This window comes from Microcaecilia unicolor, chromosome 6, assembly GCF_901765095.1.
Source record: "Microcaecilia unicolor chromosome 6, aMicUni1.1, whole genome shotgun sequence".
NCBI lineage: Eukaryota > Metazoa > Chordata > Amphibia > Gymnophiona > Siphonopidae > Microcaecilia > Microcaecilia unicolor.
In genome coordinates, this window is record NC_044036.1 from 295,044,062 (window position 1) to 295,061,375 (window position 17,314).

General features: G+C 46.2%; 1 protein-coding gene across 1 annotated transcript in view; it reads right to left on the bottom strand.

Moving 5' to 3' along the window:
- The window catches only part of GLE1 (GLE1 RNA export mediator), a 132,793-nt gene that overhangs the window by 90,490 nt on the left and 24,989 nt on the right, over positions 1-17,314 (bottom strand). Inside the window, exons 4-5 of the mRNA XM_030207920.1 lie at positions 8,719-8,867; positions 8,260-8,320 (exon numbers count right to left, since the gene is read on the bottom strand). Of these exons, the coding sequence (XP_030063780.1) occupies positions 8,260-8,320; positions 8,719-8,867 (210 nt within the window). The remainder of the gene's footprint in view (positions 1-8,259; positions 8,321-8,718; positions 8,868-17,314) is intronic.

Genomic DNA, 17,314 nt, shown 5'->3' on the forward strand with positions numbered 1-17,314 from the left:
AAAAAACTGCATGGGGGCTAATAAGCGCTACCAGCAGGGAGAAACCCCCACTACTGTGCCACTGCAACACGTGGTACACCGCCGACATACAGCACTCCACACTGTCTCGTGACCCAAGAGCCTGGGGGAAGGAACTCAATGCACCGGGCACTGCACAACACTGCTAAAAGCCCCCAAGGCAAACTGAGAGCTCTCCTTCCCTTTAGCCTTTTGTGGAGTTTTTTTCTTCCCATACTGCTGAACAGGCTCCAGAGTAGAACAGCCAAGACAGGAGCAGAGATCACCCCAGGCAGACAACACGACAGGGACCCAGCACCACCAGGTATGTTGGTACCAGCATAGTCCACCACACTCTACTGGGGACCAGCTGGACCAGGAGCCAAGGCTTCAGGACGAGAGACAGAGTACTGAGTAGTCTACCCATTCAACTGCTGGAGATAGAAGATACTGAGGAACTGGGCTGATAGCAGTGGGCTATGTACTAGGGTTCAGTTCTGTATGCTCTATCTCCACCTGCTGGTTGATGGACATGACTACCCACTCATCCTGGAATAGTGGGAAGAAACGTAATGGAATGGCTGAATTCAACACACTCTCCAAATAAAAGACAAACTGGGACCGAAAACTGTGAAATCAAAGAACAGTCCCAAAATGCATGAAAAAATGAATTGTGCTGGGAAGAACATTTCAGGCAAAGTGGAGTATCAATGCCACCCATGTGAAACAATTCAGTTTGGGAAATATAGGCTCAATATAGTATTTTACACTGACATTCAAATAAGTCAGCAGCTTTTGTTAGGTGGGGGATACGAACTACCAAGGTAACCAAATCCAGAGAATCCAGTGACCTGTGTAAGTCCTCCGCCCATCGGGTCATAACTTGCAAGTGATGTTTAATAGGAGAGATGTTTAATAAGGCCTTGTGCAGGGAAGATACCATGGGGCGATCTCTAATATCCAGAGTAAAAAGGTGGGCTAAACTATTTAATGCTCCAAATTCAATCTTCTCTTGAGAAGGCCCAAAGCAAGGATCCATTTCCCCCTTTCAGTTCATAATCTCAACTCGCACCAGATTACATGACGGAACTTATCAATCTACCAATAACACACATGATGAGAACAGCAAGAACCTACCTAACCCTTCACTACCCCAATTGCAAAGGTTGTTCTTTACGATACCTATATGTTTACTATTTTTTTATTACATTACTAGTAAAAAAGGCCCGTTTCTGACACAAATGAAACGGGCGCTAGCAAGGTTTTCCTTGGAGTGTGTATGTTTGAGAGTGTATGTGAGAGTGACTGTGTGTGAGAGAGAGTGAATGTGCGAGTGTGTGTGTGTGAGAGAGAGAGAGTGAGTCTGGGTGCAAGTGTGTCTGTGAGAGAGAGAGTGTGTGTGTGAGAATGAGAGTGTGTGCATGTGCGTATGTGATACACGGTGTAAGAGAGAGCGAGTGTGTTTCACACAGATACAGTGTGTGCGAGAGAGAGTGTGTGAGACTGAGTGTATGAGACCAAGAGTGTGAGTGACTGTCAGACACATAGAGAGTGAATGTGATACAGTGTGAGACATAGAGTGTGTGAGAGTGAGAGAAAGACACTGACTGTGTGACAGAGTGTGTGTGTGTGACAGATACCCCCCCCCCTCCCTCCCTCCCTCCCTCTGGTGTCAGGCCCCCCCCCCCTCTCTCTCTCTCTGGTGTCTGAGCGTTACTGTGCAGGACGCTGAGCTCTGGCTGTGCTTCAAGGAACTGACCAATCCTATTTAATAGAATGCACCTCCAACATTCTGAAGCCGAGAAACCTCGTGTGGTTAGTCACTTCTGCTTGTGACGAACCCGGAAGTATATGATGTCAATTCAGGAGATGGATACAGAGAGCAGGAATGCCTCAGCCATGCAGTCAGCTTCAGAATGTTGGAGGTGCGTTTTATTATATAGGATTATGTTATTTTACTGAACTATATTACATTGTTATGTTATTTAACTGAACTGTAGTTTGCCCTACGGTCTTGTAAGCCACATCGAGCCTACTATTGGTGGGAAAATGTGGGGTATGTGTTAAATAAATAAATAAAATACAAATCTTCACATGCCACCAGCCTCTCGTTTATAGGCACACAACTTTGGAACTCACTACCCAAAGACCTGAAACTCACAGAAAACTACCTACAATTCAGAAAAAAACTGAAAACACATCTTTTCAAGAAGTCTTTCCCCCCCCCCCTGGATCTGCCTAATCCCACATCACCATACATCACAAAAAGTTCAGAAATGGAAAACAATAATATTAACCTCTCTCACAATATGCTCATATATTAAGCTAAGCGTTTATTGTACTTCTGTAATATGTACTAGACTTCTACAAATCTAAATTTTGTAACCACGTTTTTCGCAATATGTAAGCCACATTAAACCTGCCATATGGTGGGAAAATGTGAGATACAAATGCAATAAATAAATAATTCTCATTCAGCTGAGACAATGGTCTAAGATAACCCACTTCCTCTACCTAAATGCAGATGGTGAAATTAGATCTTACCTGCTAATTTTCTTTCCTCTAGACCCTCCAGACCGGTCAAGACGCGTGGGTTATGTCCTCCTACCAGCAGAGGGAGACTGAGAAACACTGAGCTTTTGAATATTGTATATATAATCTGTGCAGTACATCCACTAGCCAGTATAACCCTGACAAAGCAGAGAAAACAAAAACACCAACTACAACTAACAACCCTGTACGTGGTCACTGCCAACTGGACACTTTCTTCATATCTTTCACTGTGCCCTTTTATTGTGTTTGCTTCCACAGGTGGACTATCAAACACGGTCACACCTGACCAGACTCATACCAACAAAAGTCTGAAACCATAGAAACCACACGCAACAGCTGCCAAGATAGAACAACAGACAAACCAGACCAAGCAGACCTCCTGGCCTAAAGTACAGACAGGGCGGGCCTTGACCGGTCTGGAGGGTCTAGAGGAAAGAAAATTAGCAGGTAAGATCTAATTTCACCTTCCTCCACGACCCTCCAGACCGGTCAAGACGCGTGGGACGTACCAAAGCAGTAAACATCCTAAGGGCGGGATCCACGAAGGCCAGAGGTCAACACTGCAGCCCCAAAGCCTGCCTCGTCCTTGGCATGCACATCAATCCTGTAATGTTTAACAAAGGAATGCAATGACGACCAAACCGCCGCTCGAGAAATATCTAATGGAGGAATCATACTACTCTCCGCCCAGGAGGTCGCCATTCCCCTGGTAGAATGAGCCGAAAACTCCTTAGGGACCACGCGGCCCTTCAGCAAATACGCAGAAGCAATTGACTCCTTCAACCATCTAGCTATCGTAGCTTTGGAAGCCGCCGCGTCCTTTCTTGCATCACCATGAAGAACGAACAAACGATCAGAAAGTCTATAGTGCCGAGTTCTGGAAATATAACAGCACAAGACTCTTCGCACATCTAACTTGGATAGTTGACGCTGCTCCGCATCCCCCGCCAAGTCACCCAAAACTGGCAAGGAAATAACTTTATTCACATGGAACTCTGAAACCACCTTGGGCACAAAGGACGACACCGGGCGCAACGAAACCTTCTCCTTAGAAAAAGACAAAAAGGGTTCTCTACAAGACAAAGCCTGAAGTTCCGACACCCTCCGAGCTGAAGTAATAGCCACCAAGAACACCGTCTTTAGGGAAAGATCCTAAACAGAAACCAAGGGCTCAAACAGCGGCCTCACCAAAGCATCCAGAACGAGATTCAAATCCCACGGAGGCACCATCTGCTGCCGGGGCGGTCGCAGTAACTTAACACCCTTCAAAAATCGAACAACATCAGGACTAGAAGCTAACGACTTCCCCTGGATCTTCCCACGAAAACACGACAAAGCCGCCACCTGTACCTTCAAGGAAGACAAGGCCAGACCCCTGTCCATACCATCCTGCAAAAACTCCAAGACATCCGTCACCGACGCTCGAAAGGGAAGAACCTGTCTACCTGCACACCAATGCTCAAAGACTCTCCAGACCCGGACATACACCAACGAAGTGGACTGCCTACGCGAACTCAACATCGTATCGATAACTCTGGACGAAAAACCTTTCTTCCTTAACCTGTGCCTCTCAAGAGCCAGGCCGCAAGTGAGAACCGATCCGGATCTGGCATAACTATCGGTCCCTGACACAACACCACTGAATCTGACAACGGCAGAGGATCCGCTACTGCCAGCCGAACCAGATCCCCGTACCACGGCCGACGCGGCCAATTAGGGGCTATCAAAATCACTTGTCCGGGGTGCCGAGCGATGCGCTGAACCACGCGACCGACCAACGGCCATGGAGGAAACACATACAGCAACTCCTGCGGCCAAGGCATCAGGAGCGCATCTATGCCTTCCACTCGAGGATCCCTCCGTCGACTGAAAAACCTCTGAACCTGAGTATTGCGGGCCATTGCCATGAGATCCATCACGGGAAGTCCCCAGACCGACACAATGCGATTGAACACCGACCAATGAAGAGACCACTCTCCGGGGTCTAGAGAATGCCTGCTTAGGTAATCTGCCTCCACGTTGTCTACTCCAGCCACATGTGCCGCGGAGAGCGCTAGAAGATGAACCTCCGCCCATTGGCACAACAGCGCCGCCTCCTCCGCGACCGCCTCTTTGTGCCCCCCTGATGGTTGACATAAGCCACGGCGGTGGCGTTGTCGCAGAACACCCGGACTGCTTTCCGCAACAGAAGACTCTGAAACGCCTGAAGCGCTAACCGAATGGCCCGAGTTTCCAAACGATTGATGGACCACTGAGCTTCTATCTGAGATCAGCGACCTTGAGCTACCTGACCGAGACAATGAGCTCCCCAGCCCTGGAGACTGGCGTCTGTGACGAGGACCACCCACTGCGGGGCCTCCAACGGCATTCCCTTTTCCAGATTGCATGGGTCTAGCCACCACCGGAGACTGAGGCGCGGGATTACCGGCAGCTGAAGGCGCATGTCCAACTCCTGAGACAGAGGTGACCATCGACTGAGAAGAGCTGACTGCAACTGCCGCATGTGCGCCCGGGCCCATGGAACTACCTCTATGGTGGCCGCCATCAACCCCAGGACTTGCAGATACTCCCGGGCCGTCGGAGCCGACTCCGCCAGAAATAGACGAATCTGACCCTGCAACTTGCGAATCCGGGGGCAAGGCAGGAAGACTCGACCGTTCCTGGTATCGAAAAGAACCCCCAGATACTCCAGCGACTGCGACGGCACCAGGTGACTCTTGCCGAAGTTCACTACCCAGCCCAGAGACTGAAGAAACTGAACCACTCGAGCAATAGACACCTCGCTCTCCGACTGGGACTTGGCCCGAATCAACCAATCGTCCAGGTACGGGTGCACCAGAATACCCTGCTTCTGCAAGGCCGCCGCCACTACAACCATGATCTTAGAAAATGTTCGAGGAGCCGTTGCTAATCCGAAAGGAAGAGCACAAAACTGAAAATGCTTCCCTAAAACCGCAAAGCGCAGAAATCGCTGATGAGCTGCCCAAATGGGGATATGCAGATAAGCCTCCGTCAAATCCAAAGACGTGAGAAACTCCCCTTCCTGCACCGCGACAATGACCGACCTCAACGTTTCCATGCGAAAAGAGGGAACCCTGAGAGCTGCATTGACTGTCTTCAGATCTAGGATAGGCCGAAAGGCATCCTCCTTCTTTGGGACCACAAAATAGATCGAATAGCAGTCCAAGCGGTGCTGAGCGGCGGGCACAGGTACCACCGCCCCCAGACTGATCAGGCGAGCCAAAGTGTCCCGCACTGCTGCCCGCTTGAGCCTCGAATGACAAGGGGACTCCAGGAACCTTTCGGGAGGCGAGCTGTCAAACTCCAGTGCATATCCGTCTCGCACCACCTCGAGAACCCACTGATCCGATGTGATTTGGGCCCAGTTCTGGTAAAACAGACTCAGCCGAGCCCCTACCCGAACCAGAGCCTGCACACCTTCATTGCAAATTACGCCCTGAAACCTGTCCTCCCGCGGAGAAATCCCGTCCTCCGCGCCGATTCCCACGAAAGGACTGGGTGCACTGGAAAAACCGACCTCTATAGGACCCACTAGTCCTCCCGTGCCTATACCGATGAGCCTCCTTAAACCGACCTCGGGAGAAAGTACCCCTGGTAGCCGCCTTGGGACGAAAATCCGGAAGGCGAGGGGCCTTGGCATCGCTGAGACCGCGCACCAACTTATCCAAATCCTCACCAAAAAGCATGCACCCCTTAAAGGGAAGTGAACACAACTTAGCTTTAGAGGCCGCGTCCGCGACCCAACCTCGCAACCAAAGAGCCCTACGTGCCCCCACCAGCAGAGCCTTATTCTTGGCCGAGGCACGGAGCAAATCATAAAGCGCATCAGACAAAAAGGACGATCCCATCTCCAATTTGGCTAACTCCTGCACCCCCGAGGTCCCAACCTCCACCGAATCATCAAGAAGCTTCTCGGCCCAACGGAAACACGCCCGCGCAACCAGCCCCCCACAAACTGAGGCCTGCAGAGCCAGGGCCGACAAGTCGAAACTCCGCTTGAGAAAGGACTCAAGCCTCCTATCCTGGGGATCACGGAGGGCGGTCCCACCGTCTACCGGAATAGCCGTGGCTTTTGTAACTGCTGTCACCACAGCATCAACTGTGGGTGCCTTAAAGGAATCTCTATCTTCCTGTGGAAGCGGATAAAGTCTTGTCATCGCTTTAGAAACTTTACAGGGAGAATCCGGCGACTGCCACTCTTGAAACACCATATCCCGGAGATCCTTATTCAGCCTCTGGCTGTTCAAACTTAAGGGTGGAAGAGACCTGCTCAATGAGATCCGCAAGCTCCTCCCTATGAAAAATCCTCGCTACAGAAGGATCCTCTCCAGGCATCACCAAATCCGGATCCTGAGAGCCCTCAAACCCCTCAGAATCTCCTATTTCACTAAGAGCCCCTTCGGACCCTCCAGGAGAGAATCCCTCCTCGTCGTCCCACTCAAATCGAGGCCTCTTAGCCAGTGCTGGACTAGACCCCTCCCCTAAAGGCGGGGGTCCCGACCTCCAGGCTTGATAGAGGGTCCAAACAAACTCCGGAGGAAAAGCCATGCCTCCTGGACCCTCCGGTACCACTTTCGGAGCCAACCCAGGGGCAGCAGAGCCAAAAACAGCTGATTCCGCGGGACGCGCAGAATCCAAAATGGCGGCCGTTCCCGCCAAAACTAAACTCGCTGATGCCGTCCCTGCCGGCGCTCCCGCTGCCCCTGACACCCCTGAACTAGCTGGAACCTCGGCAATTAACACCGGGGGCGCCACCATCGACGAGGCCTGCTTCGGTTCGCCGCAGAGCCGGCACTGTCCTCCCGGAGATTCTACTCCACGGCGCCAACACGTGCAACACCGGAGGAGTTTGCCTGCCATAACACTGAAGCTCACCACACGCTGAGCGAAGCGGCGCCAAAATTCTCACTCACTGCTTTCCCACAACAATCACTCGCACTGCTCTCTCGCTATACACAGGAATCAAACCTGCCGTCTGTTCCTAGTCAGATACAGGCCCAGATCGCTCTTAAAGAGACATCAACCCAAATTGGCAGCTGAGAAGTGGGAGGCACTCAAGGCTACAATATTATAAAAGCAGCCGAGGCACAAAGCTGCCAGAATCTCCATAGAGAGCAGCACAGCGGGAGGGACCTGAAAACAGGTGTGACACCCCAGGGGGAAAAACTGGGCCCCACCGGACCCAAGGCCCCGAAGCACTTTTTTTTTTTTTTTTTTTTAAACACACGTACAGGGAATAGTCAAAAACCAATAAATTGGCAAGAAGAGTAAAATCCCCTTAACCGAATAGTCAAACTACCTCACCAGACTATTGAAGACTGCACAGGCTGTCCTACCTCTGCTGAGACTGAGAAAATACTGGCTAGTGGATGTACTGCACAGGTTATATATACAGTATTCAAAAGCTCAGTGTTTCTCAGTCTCCCTCTGCTGGTAGGAGGACATAACCCACGCGTCTTGACCGGTCTGGAGGGTCGTGGAGCGAAAAAGAGATTTATTCAACCAAAGCAACAATCCAAGACTCCTCCTTCCTTACACCACACACGACATAGTTTAGTGGACTCATCCAACCACGTGATGATCCAGGATCCCCTACATAGCTCCAGCAACCCATCTAAAGATCTCCACCCAGTTCAGTAGAGAATCACTCTCAAAGCTTCACTGATTTCACCCATTCTTGATCCACACCTTTGCTCTGTGTCTATGTTCCTCCTTCAGTTTCTCTTGTTGACCCAAAGCCTCCTTGCAGCTAAAATACATGAGACAAAAAAACTAAGTAAGAACATATAGCCATTTTAGAACTTTCTAAGTACATACAGAATGATAACAGGCACGAAAAAAAGACAAATGAGAAATATTAAGCTGTATGAATACTTTCCAAAATTTTCCCCCCATTTTGTTTATGAGAAAAATGATTAACCATGCCCCAAATGTGCTCAAAAAAATATTGATACAGATCACTGATGATAGTCTTTAATCCTAACAGCATTACTCATGCTTTTCTCATATAAATGCTCATCAGCAAAAAAAAAAGATTTTTGCTGGCGACAACTACATAAAAGATGGGCATGCTACAAGTTACTAACCTCTGAACACAGTCAAGCAAGGCTCCCAAAATTACCTTGGGGATGGCTATCATTTACGCACCCCTTTTCCATCAGCTCTCGCAAGTTCTGACATTCTTGCCGATGCTTCAGCTCTAGCAGTTCCTCAAAGCGCTTCAGCTGCTCAGATGCAAGATCTGACATATTCTTGCCCAGTTGTTCTTGCCGCTCCTGCCGCTCCTGTAGTTCTTCCTGTAAACCCAATGATTATGGAAAGGAATCAGTAGTATAAAGCCAAACCATGGCTAGAAAATGTTCCTCTTTCTCTAATGAAGAGTATGTGCTGCCTCAATGTGCCTTGCTGCATCTGTGTCAATGCAGATAGCAACCTTCAGTGACTGCTTTAAGCTTGCCCTCACTTCCCCAGATAATCTTCTTTATTTCATATTTCTTTTTAATTTTTAGAAGTCTTTATTGAACAATGGAATACAGAACAAAGAGAAAAATATGTTCAATTCAACTCAGCTCATGTCAATACAAGCTACAATAAATGTTTCACCAATGACAGTCTTGAAAAGATAATGAAATTCTGTGTCCACTTAAATTTGTATCAAATTACACTTCAAAACATTTTTGATTTTATTATTAGAACTACCTATCCCTTCGTCCCTACCGACCCCTCCCCTTAAGCCTATCTACTAGTCTTATTTCATATTTCTAAAGCCACTAACCAAAACAAGCACATAAAAACTACTATCACACACTAGCAAGGTTGGTTTCATTCTGAGAAGGCCACAAAAAGATAGCAAGAACAAAAGATAGACTAGCTCAGACCAGGCTATTTGTAGGCTCTTTAAAGATTATAATAAAGTTATATGAGAAGCTGCCTGAAGGGGGCTTAGATAGTTCTGTGTACTTAGACACTAGTCCTCTCCCCCCCCCTCGATATTCAGCCTGTGGCAGGCAGTGTGGTTAGCTGACACCAGATATTCAATAATATAGATAATCTGGGGATCTATACACAAACGGTTTCTTCAAATATGCTTCAATGAACTTAAAAACAGAAACCTAGTTACTTTCCTAATAACATCATACCATCATATGATACACTTCCTATCATACTAATAAGAAATGTGGCTATAGCTGTGACGAAAATATAACAAAATATAAAAGTTTGTGAACAGTGCTCAGAACAAGGTGCTTGAATTGAGCTATGAAGCAGCTGATAATCATAACACCGTCTTGCGCATCACGGCACTGACCTCCCTCCCTGCCTCTAAATTCTGATAGTACTTGTGCAGTATCATAGCATGATGGTACTTAGCTTTAGGGGTGCCGTCCAGATGGAATATGCTGCACTCATAGATTTCAACTCAATTTGTGATACAATTTTTCTCTTGCATTTTCAGTTTTTACTGGTGATAACAATGCATAGTGACACAAATCATAAACGAATATTCCCTTTTCACGCTCTTAATTGTAGCGAATATTCCCTTTTTCACACTCTCTATATATTTACACACACATTTATAGCTACACCCACAAATGTTAAACATCCATAGCTATCCCAGTATGTTTATGATACTGTATTGTAAGATTGGATTCTTACAACAAATTACTTTCTTATGCATTATTCTTTTTTTTTTTTTTTTTAAGATTTTTATTCAACTTTCAAATATTGGTGAGGTTTACATAACAATAAAAATCACAGATTATAACTCCATTTGAGGAACCATACCAATAAATCCACTTGATTATATTCTCCATTTTTTCTCCCTCCCTCCTCCCTTTTCCCTCCCTTAGTCCCCCCTCCCTCCTCCCCTAATTTCCTACCCTTCCCTTTTCTCCCTCCCCTTTCCCTGTCTTCCCATCTCACTTCTCCTTTATGGCTTTTCTCCTCTCTTCTCATTCTCATTGTTCATTATGCGCTCTAAATGTGTCCATTCTGTTGCTTCCGGGTTGTATCTCCCCACTCTACGGTCTGTCAATTTTTCAAGGTCTGCCAGTACCTGGAGTTTCATTTTCCAGTTTCTTATGGAAGGACCAACATTCTGTTTCCAATGAGAGGCTATCATGGTTTTAGCTGCTGCTAGGCATACTCTTTTAAGACGCTTCTGCCACTTCTGTTTCCCCACCCTAATAAGCACCATTTCGGATCTGTGGGAAACATAGAGGCGTATTTTCAAAGCACTTAGCTTTACAAAGTTCCATAGGTTACTATGGAACTTTGTAAGGCTAAGTGCTTTGAAAATGAGCCTCTTAGTGTCCAAGATTATCGTTAGATTAAGGGATATTTCCTCCAAAAATGTCTTTAGAGATGGACAGGTCCACCATATATATTATTATTATTATTAATTACATTTGTACCCCCAGCTTTCCCACACGTAGCAGGTTCAATGCGGCTTACATAGTAAATAGAATTACAAAGTGCTGAAGGAGAATGTTACAAGTTGTAGTAAACATAGTAGTAGTGGGGTTTTGAGGATATGTAAATTGAGCATGGAGAGGTAAACAAAGATAGGATGAGCAAAAGGAGAAGAGATTGGGAGGGGAGTAGGAAGGATGGAGAGGAAGAGATTGAGAAATAAGCATAAGGAAATTGTGAGACATGGTCAAAAGTATAATAATCGTCGGGGCAGGAATCAAATAGGGAGATAGGAACCTATTTCTTATTCACATCTCCAACATTGATCCAGATGCATTTGGATACATACATTTCACCCTGTCTGGTGTATAGCACCATCTGCTTAACACCTTATAAGCGTTTTCTTTTATTAGAACACACACAGATGCTTTTTTCACTTCTATACATATCATTTCCCATTCTCTCACACTCATTTCATTATTTAAGTCCTTTTTCCCACGCCAGCATATATGGTAGCTTGTCCATTGTCTCCCCCCTAATAAATTGGTAAAGCCTTAAGATACCCTTCCCCTCTTTTATCTAGAGATTCCCACAAATTTTCCACCAATTCCGTCTGCAAAGGATCGGCCCGAATATAGCCTCGCCCTGCTATAAAGTGTCTTATCTGTAAATATGCATAGAAGTCTGTGGCCGGTAGTTCATAGTCCTCTGTAACTCTCTGAACTCCCTCACATTCCCATCTTCCAAGAAGTCCCAAAATCTCCTCAACCCTTTTCGACTCCATTCTTTAAATATTCCCCCCTCTCTGCCCGCTTGGAATTCGGGCTCCTGAGTAATCTGGGCCAGTGTGGATGTTCCCCGGGATCCCCTAAGTTTGTACTTCATTGTGTCCCAAAGTCTCTCTAAATGGAGCACAAAGGGGTTCTTTGTCCTATGTTTATAATTATGCATTGGTCTGGATGCCCACAAACTTCCCCCCAGATTGCGTTCTGGTTCAAAATTCTGCTCTAATTTTGTCACCTGCGATTTATTCCCTTTACTCCATTCCGCTATTTGTTAATTGGGCAGTTTTACAATTTATTTATGGCATTTCTATCCCGCATTAGCCCAAGTGAAACTTAGGTTCAATGTGGCTTACAATACAAACATAAAAAAAGAAATGAATAGAGTTACATAATAATAATAATCTTCAATTTTTTTACAATAAATGTTATGAGCTCCATTGTGTATATATCCCATAACAACTGGAACTAAAAGCTTCTGGAGAGAGTAAAATATAATCTCTAGTGACTAATATAATAACCACCTCTCACGGTGGGCAATCCTCCAACAAATGTGGCAGACCAGAACTGCAGTAGGGTTTAGTGATAATTTAATCTCCAATATATAGCAGACCCATGCAATTTATTGCAGGGACATGGCAATTTTTCATGGGAGGAAAAATTCTGTGTTGAACTCAAATATTAATACCATATAATGTTAGGCATTCCCCTCCCCCCCTGCTCCCCCCCCCCCCCCACATGACCTTTCTCGATACCCTAGATTGCTTCCCTCCCCATGTAAACTTCAATATGTCTGACTGCATTCTAATTAGGTCTCCCTTGGGGATTCCAACCAGAAGGGTCTGAAAGAGGAATAACATTCTAGGTAAAATATTCATTTTAACCACTGCTATTCTACCCCACCATGACAGCCACCCATTCTTCCATCTACTCATATCCTTACGAATCTCTCTAAACAGGGGGACATAATTCAATGCATATAATTGTATGAGATCTCGAGGAAACTGTATACCTAGATATTTAAAACTTTTCCCTGCCTTTTTGAAGGAGAAGGAATGTAGCATACTCTCTAGATCAGCGTCAGATATCATAATCCCCATTATCTCAGATTTATCATAATTTACCTTAAAGCCAGATATCTCCCCATAAGCATTGAGCTCCCTGCGTATAATGGGCAGCGTCATCCTCGGGTCCCTTACATAGAAGAGGATGTCATCGGCGAATAATGCTATCTTGTGTTCCCTACCTCCTATATGCATCCCTTTGATATCAGACGTTTCCCTGACTCTGCGCTAGTGGTTCTATTGCAAGAGCAAAGAGCAATGGTGATAGGGGACACCCCTGCCTAGAGCCCCTTTGGATATTAAGCTGTTCTGAATACCCCCCGTTTACTTTTATCCTTGCCACCGGCGCAGCATACAGGCCCTTCAACCATCCTATAATTCCTTCTCCAAAACCTATTTATCATAACCTCCCATAGATAGTTCCATTCCACCCTGTCAAACGCCTTCTCCGCATCTGTTGTTAATAATGCAAACGCATCCACTTGCTGATGGGCTCCCCATGTTACATTTAGGGATCTTCTAATAATGTCAGCTACTCGCCGTTGGGATATAAAACCCGATTGGTCTTCATGGATTATTTGGGGTAATACCTTATTCACGCGATCTGCCATTACCTTAGCCAGGATTTTAACATCAACATTAAGTAAGGAGATTGGCCTGTAAGAGCCGCACACTGTTGGATCCAGACCCAGCTTTAAGACAACCGAGATGCCCGCCGTATGCATACTTGATGGCAGCTTTCCTATTTTAAAACATTCATTGCCAACCCTTTGCAAGAGGGGTCCCAGGTCTTTTCCCAGCAATTTATAGAATTTGGCCGTGTAACCATCCATTCCTGGTGCTTAGCCTCCCTTTAAACCCTTTATGACCCTTGTCACCTTCTGCACAGAAATAGGTTCGTCCAACACTTCTGTTTGTACATCTGACAGTTTTTTAAGGCCTAGATCCCTTACATATCTCTGGATCTCTGACCCTGATATGGTTGTCTCCTTCGAGTACAAGGCTGAATAGTATTGTACAAACTGCTCCCTTATATCTCCGTCTTGGTGGTACATCTTATCTCCAGAGCCTTTTATTTTTGTAATAGTGCTATTAATTTGTCGCTGGCGGAGGCTACGTGCCAACATTCTGCTAGCCTTATTACTGAATTCAAAGAACTTCTGTTTTACCAGTTTCCTACTAAATTCCATCTGCTTAATCTGGATTTGATGTAACTCTGTTCTGCAGACAAGGAGTTCTTTAATTACCTCTGGATTTGCGCCTCCCTGGTGTAGGGCCTCTAAATGTGCTAGCCTCTGACGCACTCCTACTTCATGTTGCTGTTTCTCCCTCTTCCGTTGCCCCCCCCCCCCCCCGTTTTTTCAGATGCCCCCTAAGAACTGCTTTAAGCGTGTCCCAAAGCATCCCATCTGATACATCCCCCTTGTCATTGTAAGTTAAATAATCCTTTACTACTGCGCGGAACTCCTCACGTGTTTGTACCTCATCTAATAGTGATTCATTTAATCTCCATATTGTGAAGCTCCTTTCTTTTTCTAAACCCCTTAGTGCAATCCACACCGGGGAGTGATCTGAGGCGTGTATGGTTCCCTATTTCTGAGTCTCTAACCTCCCCCCATAAGCTTCGGGATCACCAAACTGCATCCAGCCTAGTGTATGTTTGTTGTGCATGTGAAAAAAAGGAATACGTTTTTTGTCCTGGATGTTGCAACCTCCATATATCCACTAAGTCTAGGTCTTTTATTCATACGCATAAGCTTCACCCTGTTCGCCTGCCCACTCCCAGATCCCCCCTTTGAATGGTCCATATCTGTCGTTGTCAAATTAAAGTCCCCTCCCATGATTACCCTCCCTGTGGCAAACCATGTTAATTCTATCCGCAGTGCCTCAAAGAATGCGCCCTGTCCCTCATTGGGTGCATATACAGTGGGGGAAATAAGTATTTGATCCCTTGCTGATTTTGTAAGTTTGCCCACTGACAAAGACATGAGCAGCCCATAATTGAAGGGTAGGTTATTGGTAACAGTGAGAGATAGCACATCACAAATTAAATCCGGAAAATCACATTGTGGAAAGTATATGAATTTATTTGCATTCTGCAGAGGGAAATAAGTATTTGATCCCCCACCAACCAATAAGAGATCTGGCCCCTACAGACCAGGTAGATGCTCCAAATCAACTCGTTACCTGCATGACAGACAGCTGTCGGCAATGGTCACCTGTATGAAAGACACCTGTCCACAGACTCAGTGAATCAGTCAGACTCTAACCTCTACAAAATGGCCAAGAGCAAGGAGCTGTCTAAGGATGTCAGGGACAAGATCATACACCTGCACAAGGCTGGAATGGGCTACAAAACCATCAGTAAGACGCTGGGCGAGAAGGAGACAACTGTTGGTGCCATAGTAAGAAAATGGAAGAAGTACAAAATGACTGTCAATCGACAAAGATCTGGGGCTCCACGCAAAATCTCACCTCGTGGGGTATCCTTGATCATGAGGAAGGTTAGAAATCAGCCTACAACTACAAGGGGGGAACTTGTCAATGATCTCAAGGCAGCTGGGACCACTGTCACCACGAAAACCATTGGTAACACATTACGACATAACGGATTGCAATCCTGCAGTGCCCGCAAGGTCCCCCTGCTCCGGAAGGCACATGTGACGGCCCGTCTGAAGTTTGCCAGTGAACACCTGGATGATGCCGAGAGTGATTGGGAGAAGGTGCTGTGATCAGATGAGACAAAAATTGAGCTCTTTGGCATGAACTCAACTCGCCGTGTTTGGAGGAAGAGAAATGCTGCCTATGACCCAAAGAACACCGTCCCCACTGTCAAGCATGGAGGTGGAAATGTTATGTTTTGGGGGTGTTTCTCTGCTAAGGGCACAGGACTACTTCACCGCATCAATGGGAGAATGGATGGGGCCATGTACCGTACAATTCTGAGTGACAACCTCCTTCCCTCCGCCAGGGCCTTAAAAATGGGTCGTGGCTGGGTCTTCCAGCACGACAATGACCCAAAACATACAGCCAAGGCAACAAAGGAGTGGCTCAGGAAGAAGCACATTAGGGTCATGGAGTGGCCTAGCCAGTCACCAGACCTTAATCCCATTGAAAACTTATGGAGGGAGCTGAAGCTGCGAGTTGCCAAGCGACAGCCCAGAACTCTTAATGATTTAGAGATGATCTGCAAAGAGGAGTGGACCAAAATTCCTCCTGACATGTGTGCAAACCTCATCATCAACTACAGAAGACGTCTGACCGCTGTGCTTGCCAACAAGGGTTTTGCCACCAAGTATTAGGTCTTGTTTGCCAGAGGGATCAAATACTTATTTCCCTCTGCAGAATGCAAATAAATTCATATACTTTCCACAATGTGATTTTCCGGATTTAATTTGTGATGTGCTATCTCTCACTGTTACCAATAACCTACCCTTCAATTATGGGCTGCTCATGTCTTTGTCAGTGGGCAAACTTACAAAATCAGCAAGGGATCAAATACTTATTTCCCCCACTGTATATTGACAAAAGTTATTGGTCGGCACTGTATCTTTCCTTTGACCGCAATACACCTCCCTTGACTCTCCACATACATTTGTTCCTGTTCAAAGTGAACCCCTTCCTTAATATAAATTGCCAATCCTCCCTTTTTCCCTCCCCTGGGGTCTGCCAATATATAGTTTTCACCTAAGTTTTTATATTGTAACACTCTCACATCTTTCTTCTGGACATGTGTCTCCTGTAGCATTACCACATCCCACTGCATTTTACTTATCTCTCTAAACATTCCACGACCCTACCCTTAACCCTTCCTGGGCTCCCCCCCCCCCCCTTCCCCTTGTTCCCCAATAACCGACTTTTCTCTCCTTCAGCCAGTTGATTCCCTAAGGAAGTGATATCCCGCCGGAGGCCTCTTTCCCATCAACATTCCCCGGGACCTTTCTCCCTTATATATCCCAACACCATTCTCGCCCCCTCGCACTCATTCTCACTTAAAACTATACATAATTACCCTTTACTGTTAAACAGTTCTTGATTCAGAGATGAGCCTCTCATATCTTTTTTCAAGTTCTCTTCTCCCTCCAGTCCAGATCGCTCTCCTGAAGGAGAGTTGCTCCTCCGCTCCTTTTGCACTTTGACCCAGCCATTTTGTTTTTTGTTGAGTGCACTTGGGCTCTTACGCGAAGTTGAGATTATTTCCTTTGGCAAATCTGTACATCCCAGAGCCACAAGAATCTTCCACGCGCCCTCCAGCTGCTGCAATTTCTGAGATTTGCTTCCTACTGTTACTTGCATTCCCCTCGGGTATAACCATCTATATCTCAGTCCCATTCTTTGTAAATATAACATTATTTCCTTATATTCGCTCCGTTTTTGGAGGATTCTCTTTGCCAAGTCCTGGAACACTTGTACTTTAGCATTTCTCCGTGTAATCTCGCCCATGGTTTGAGCTTTTCGCCATATGGATTCCTTCATCTGAAACTCATG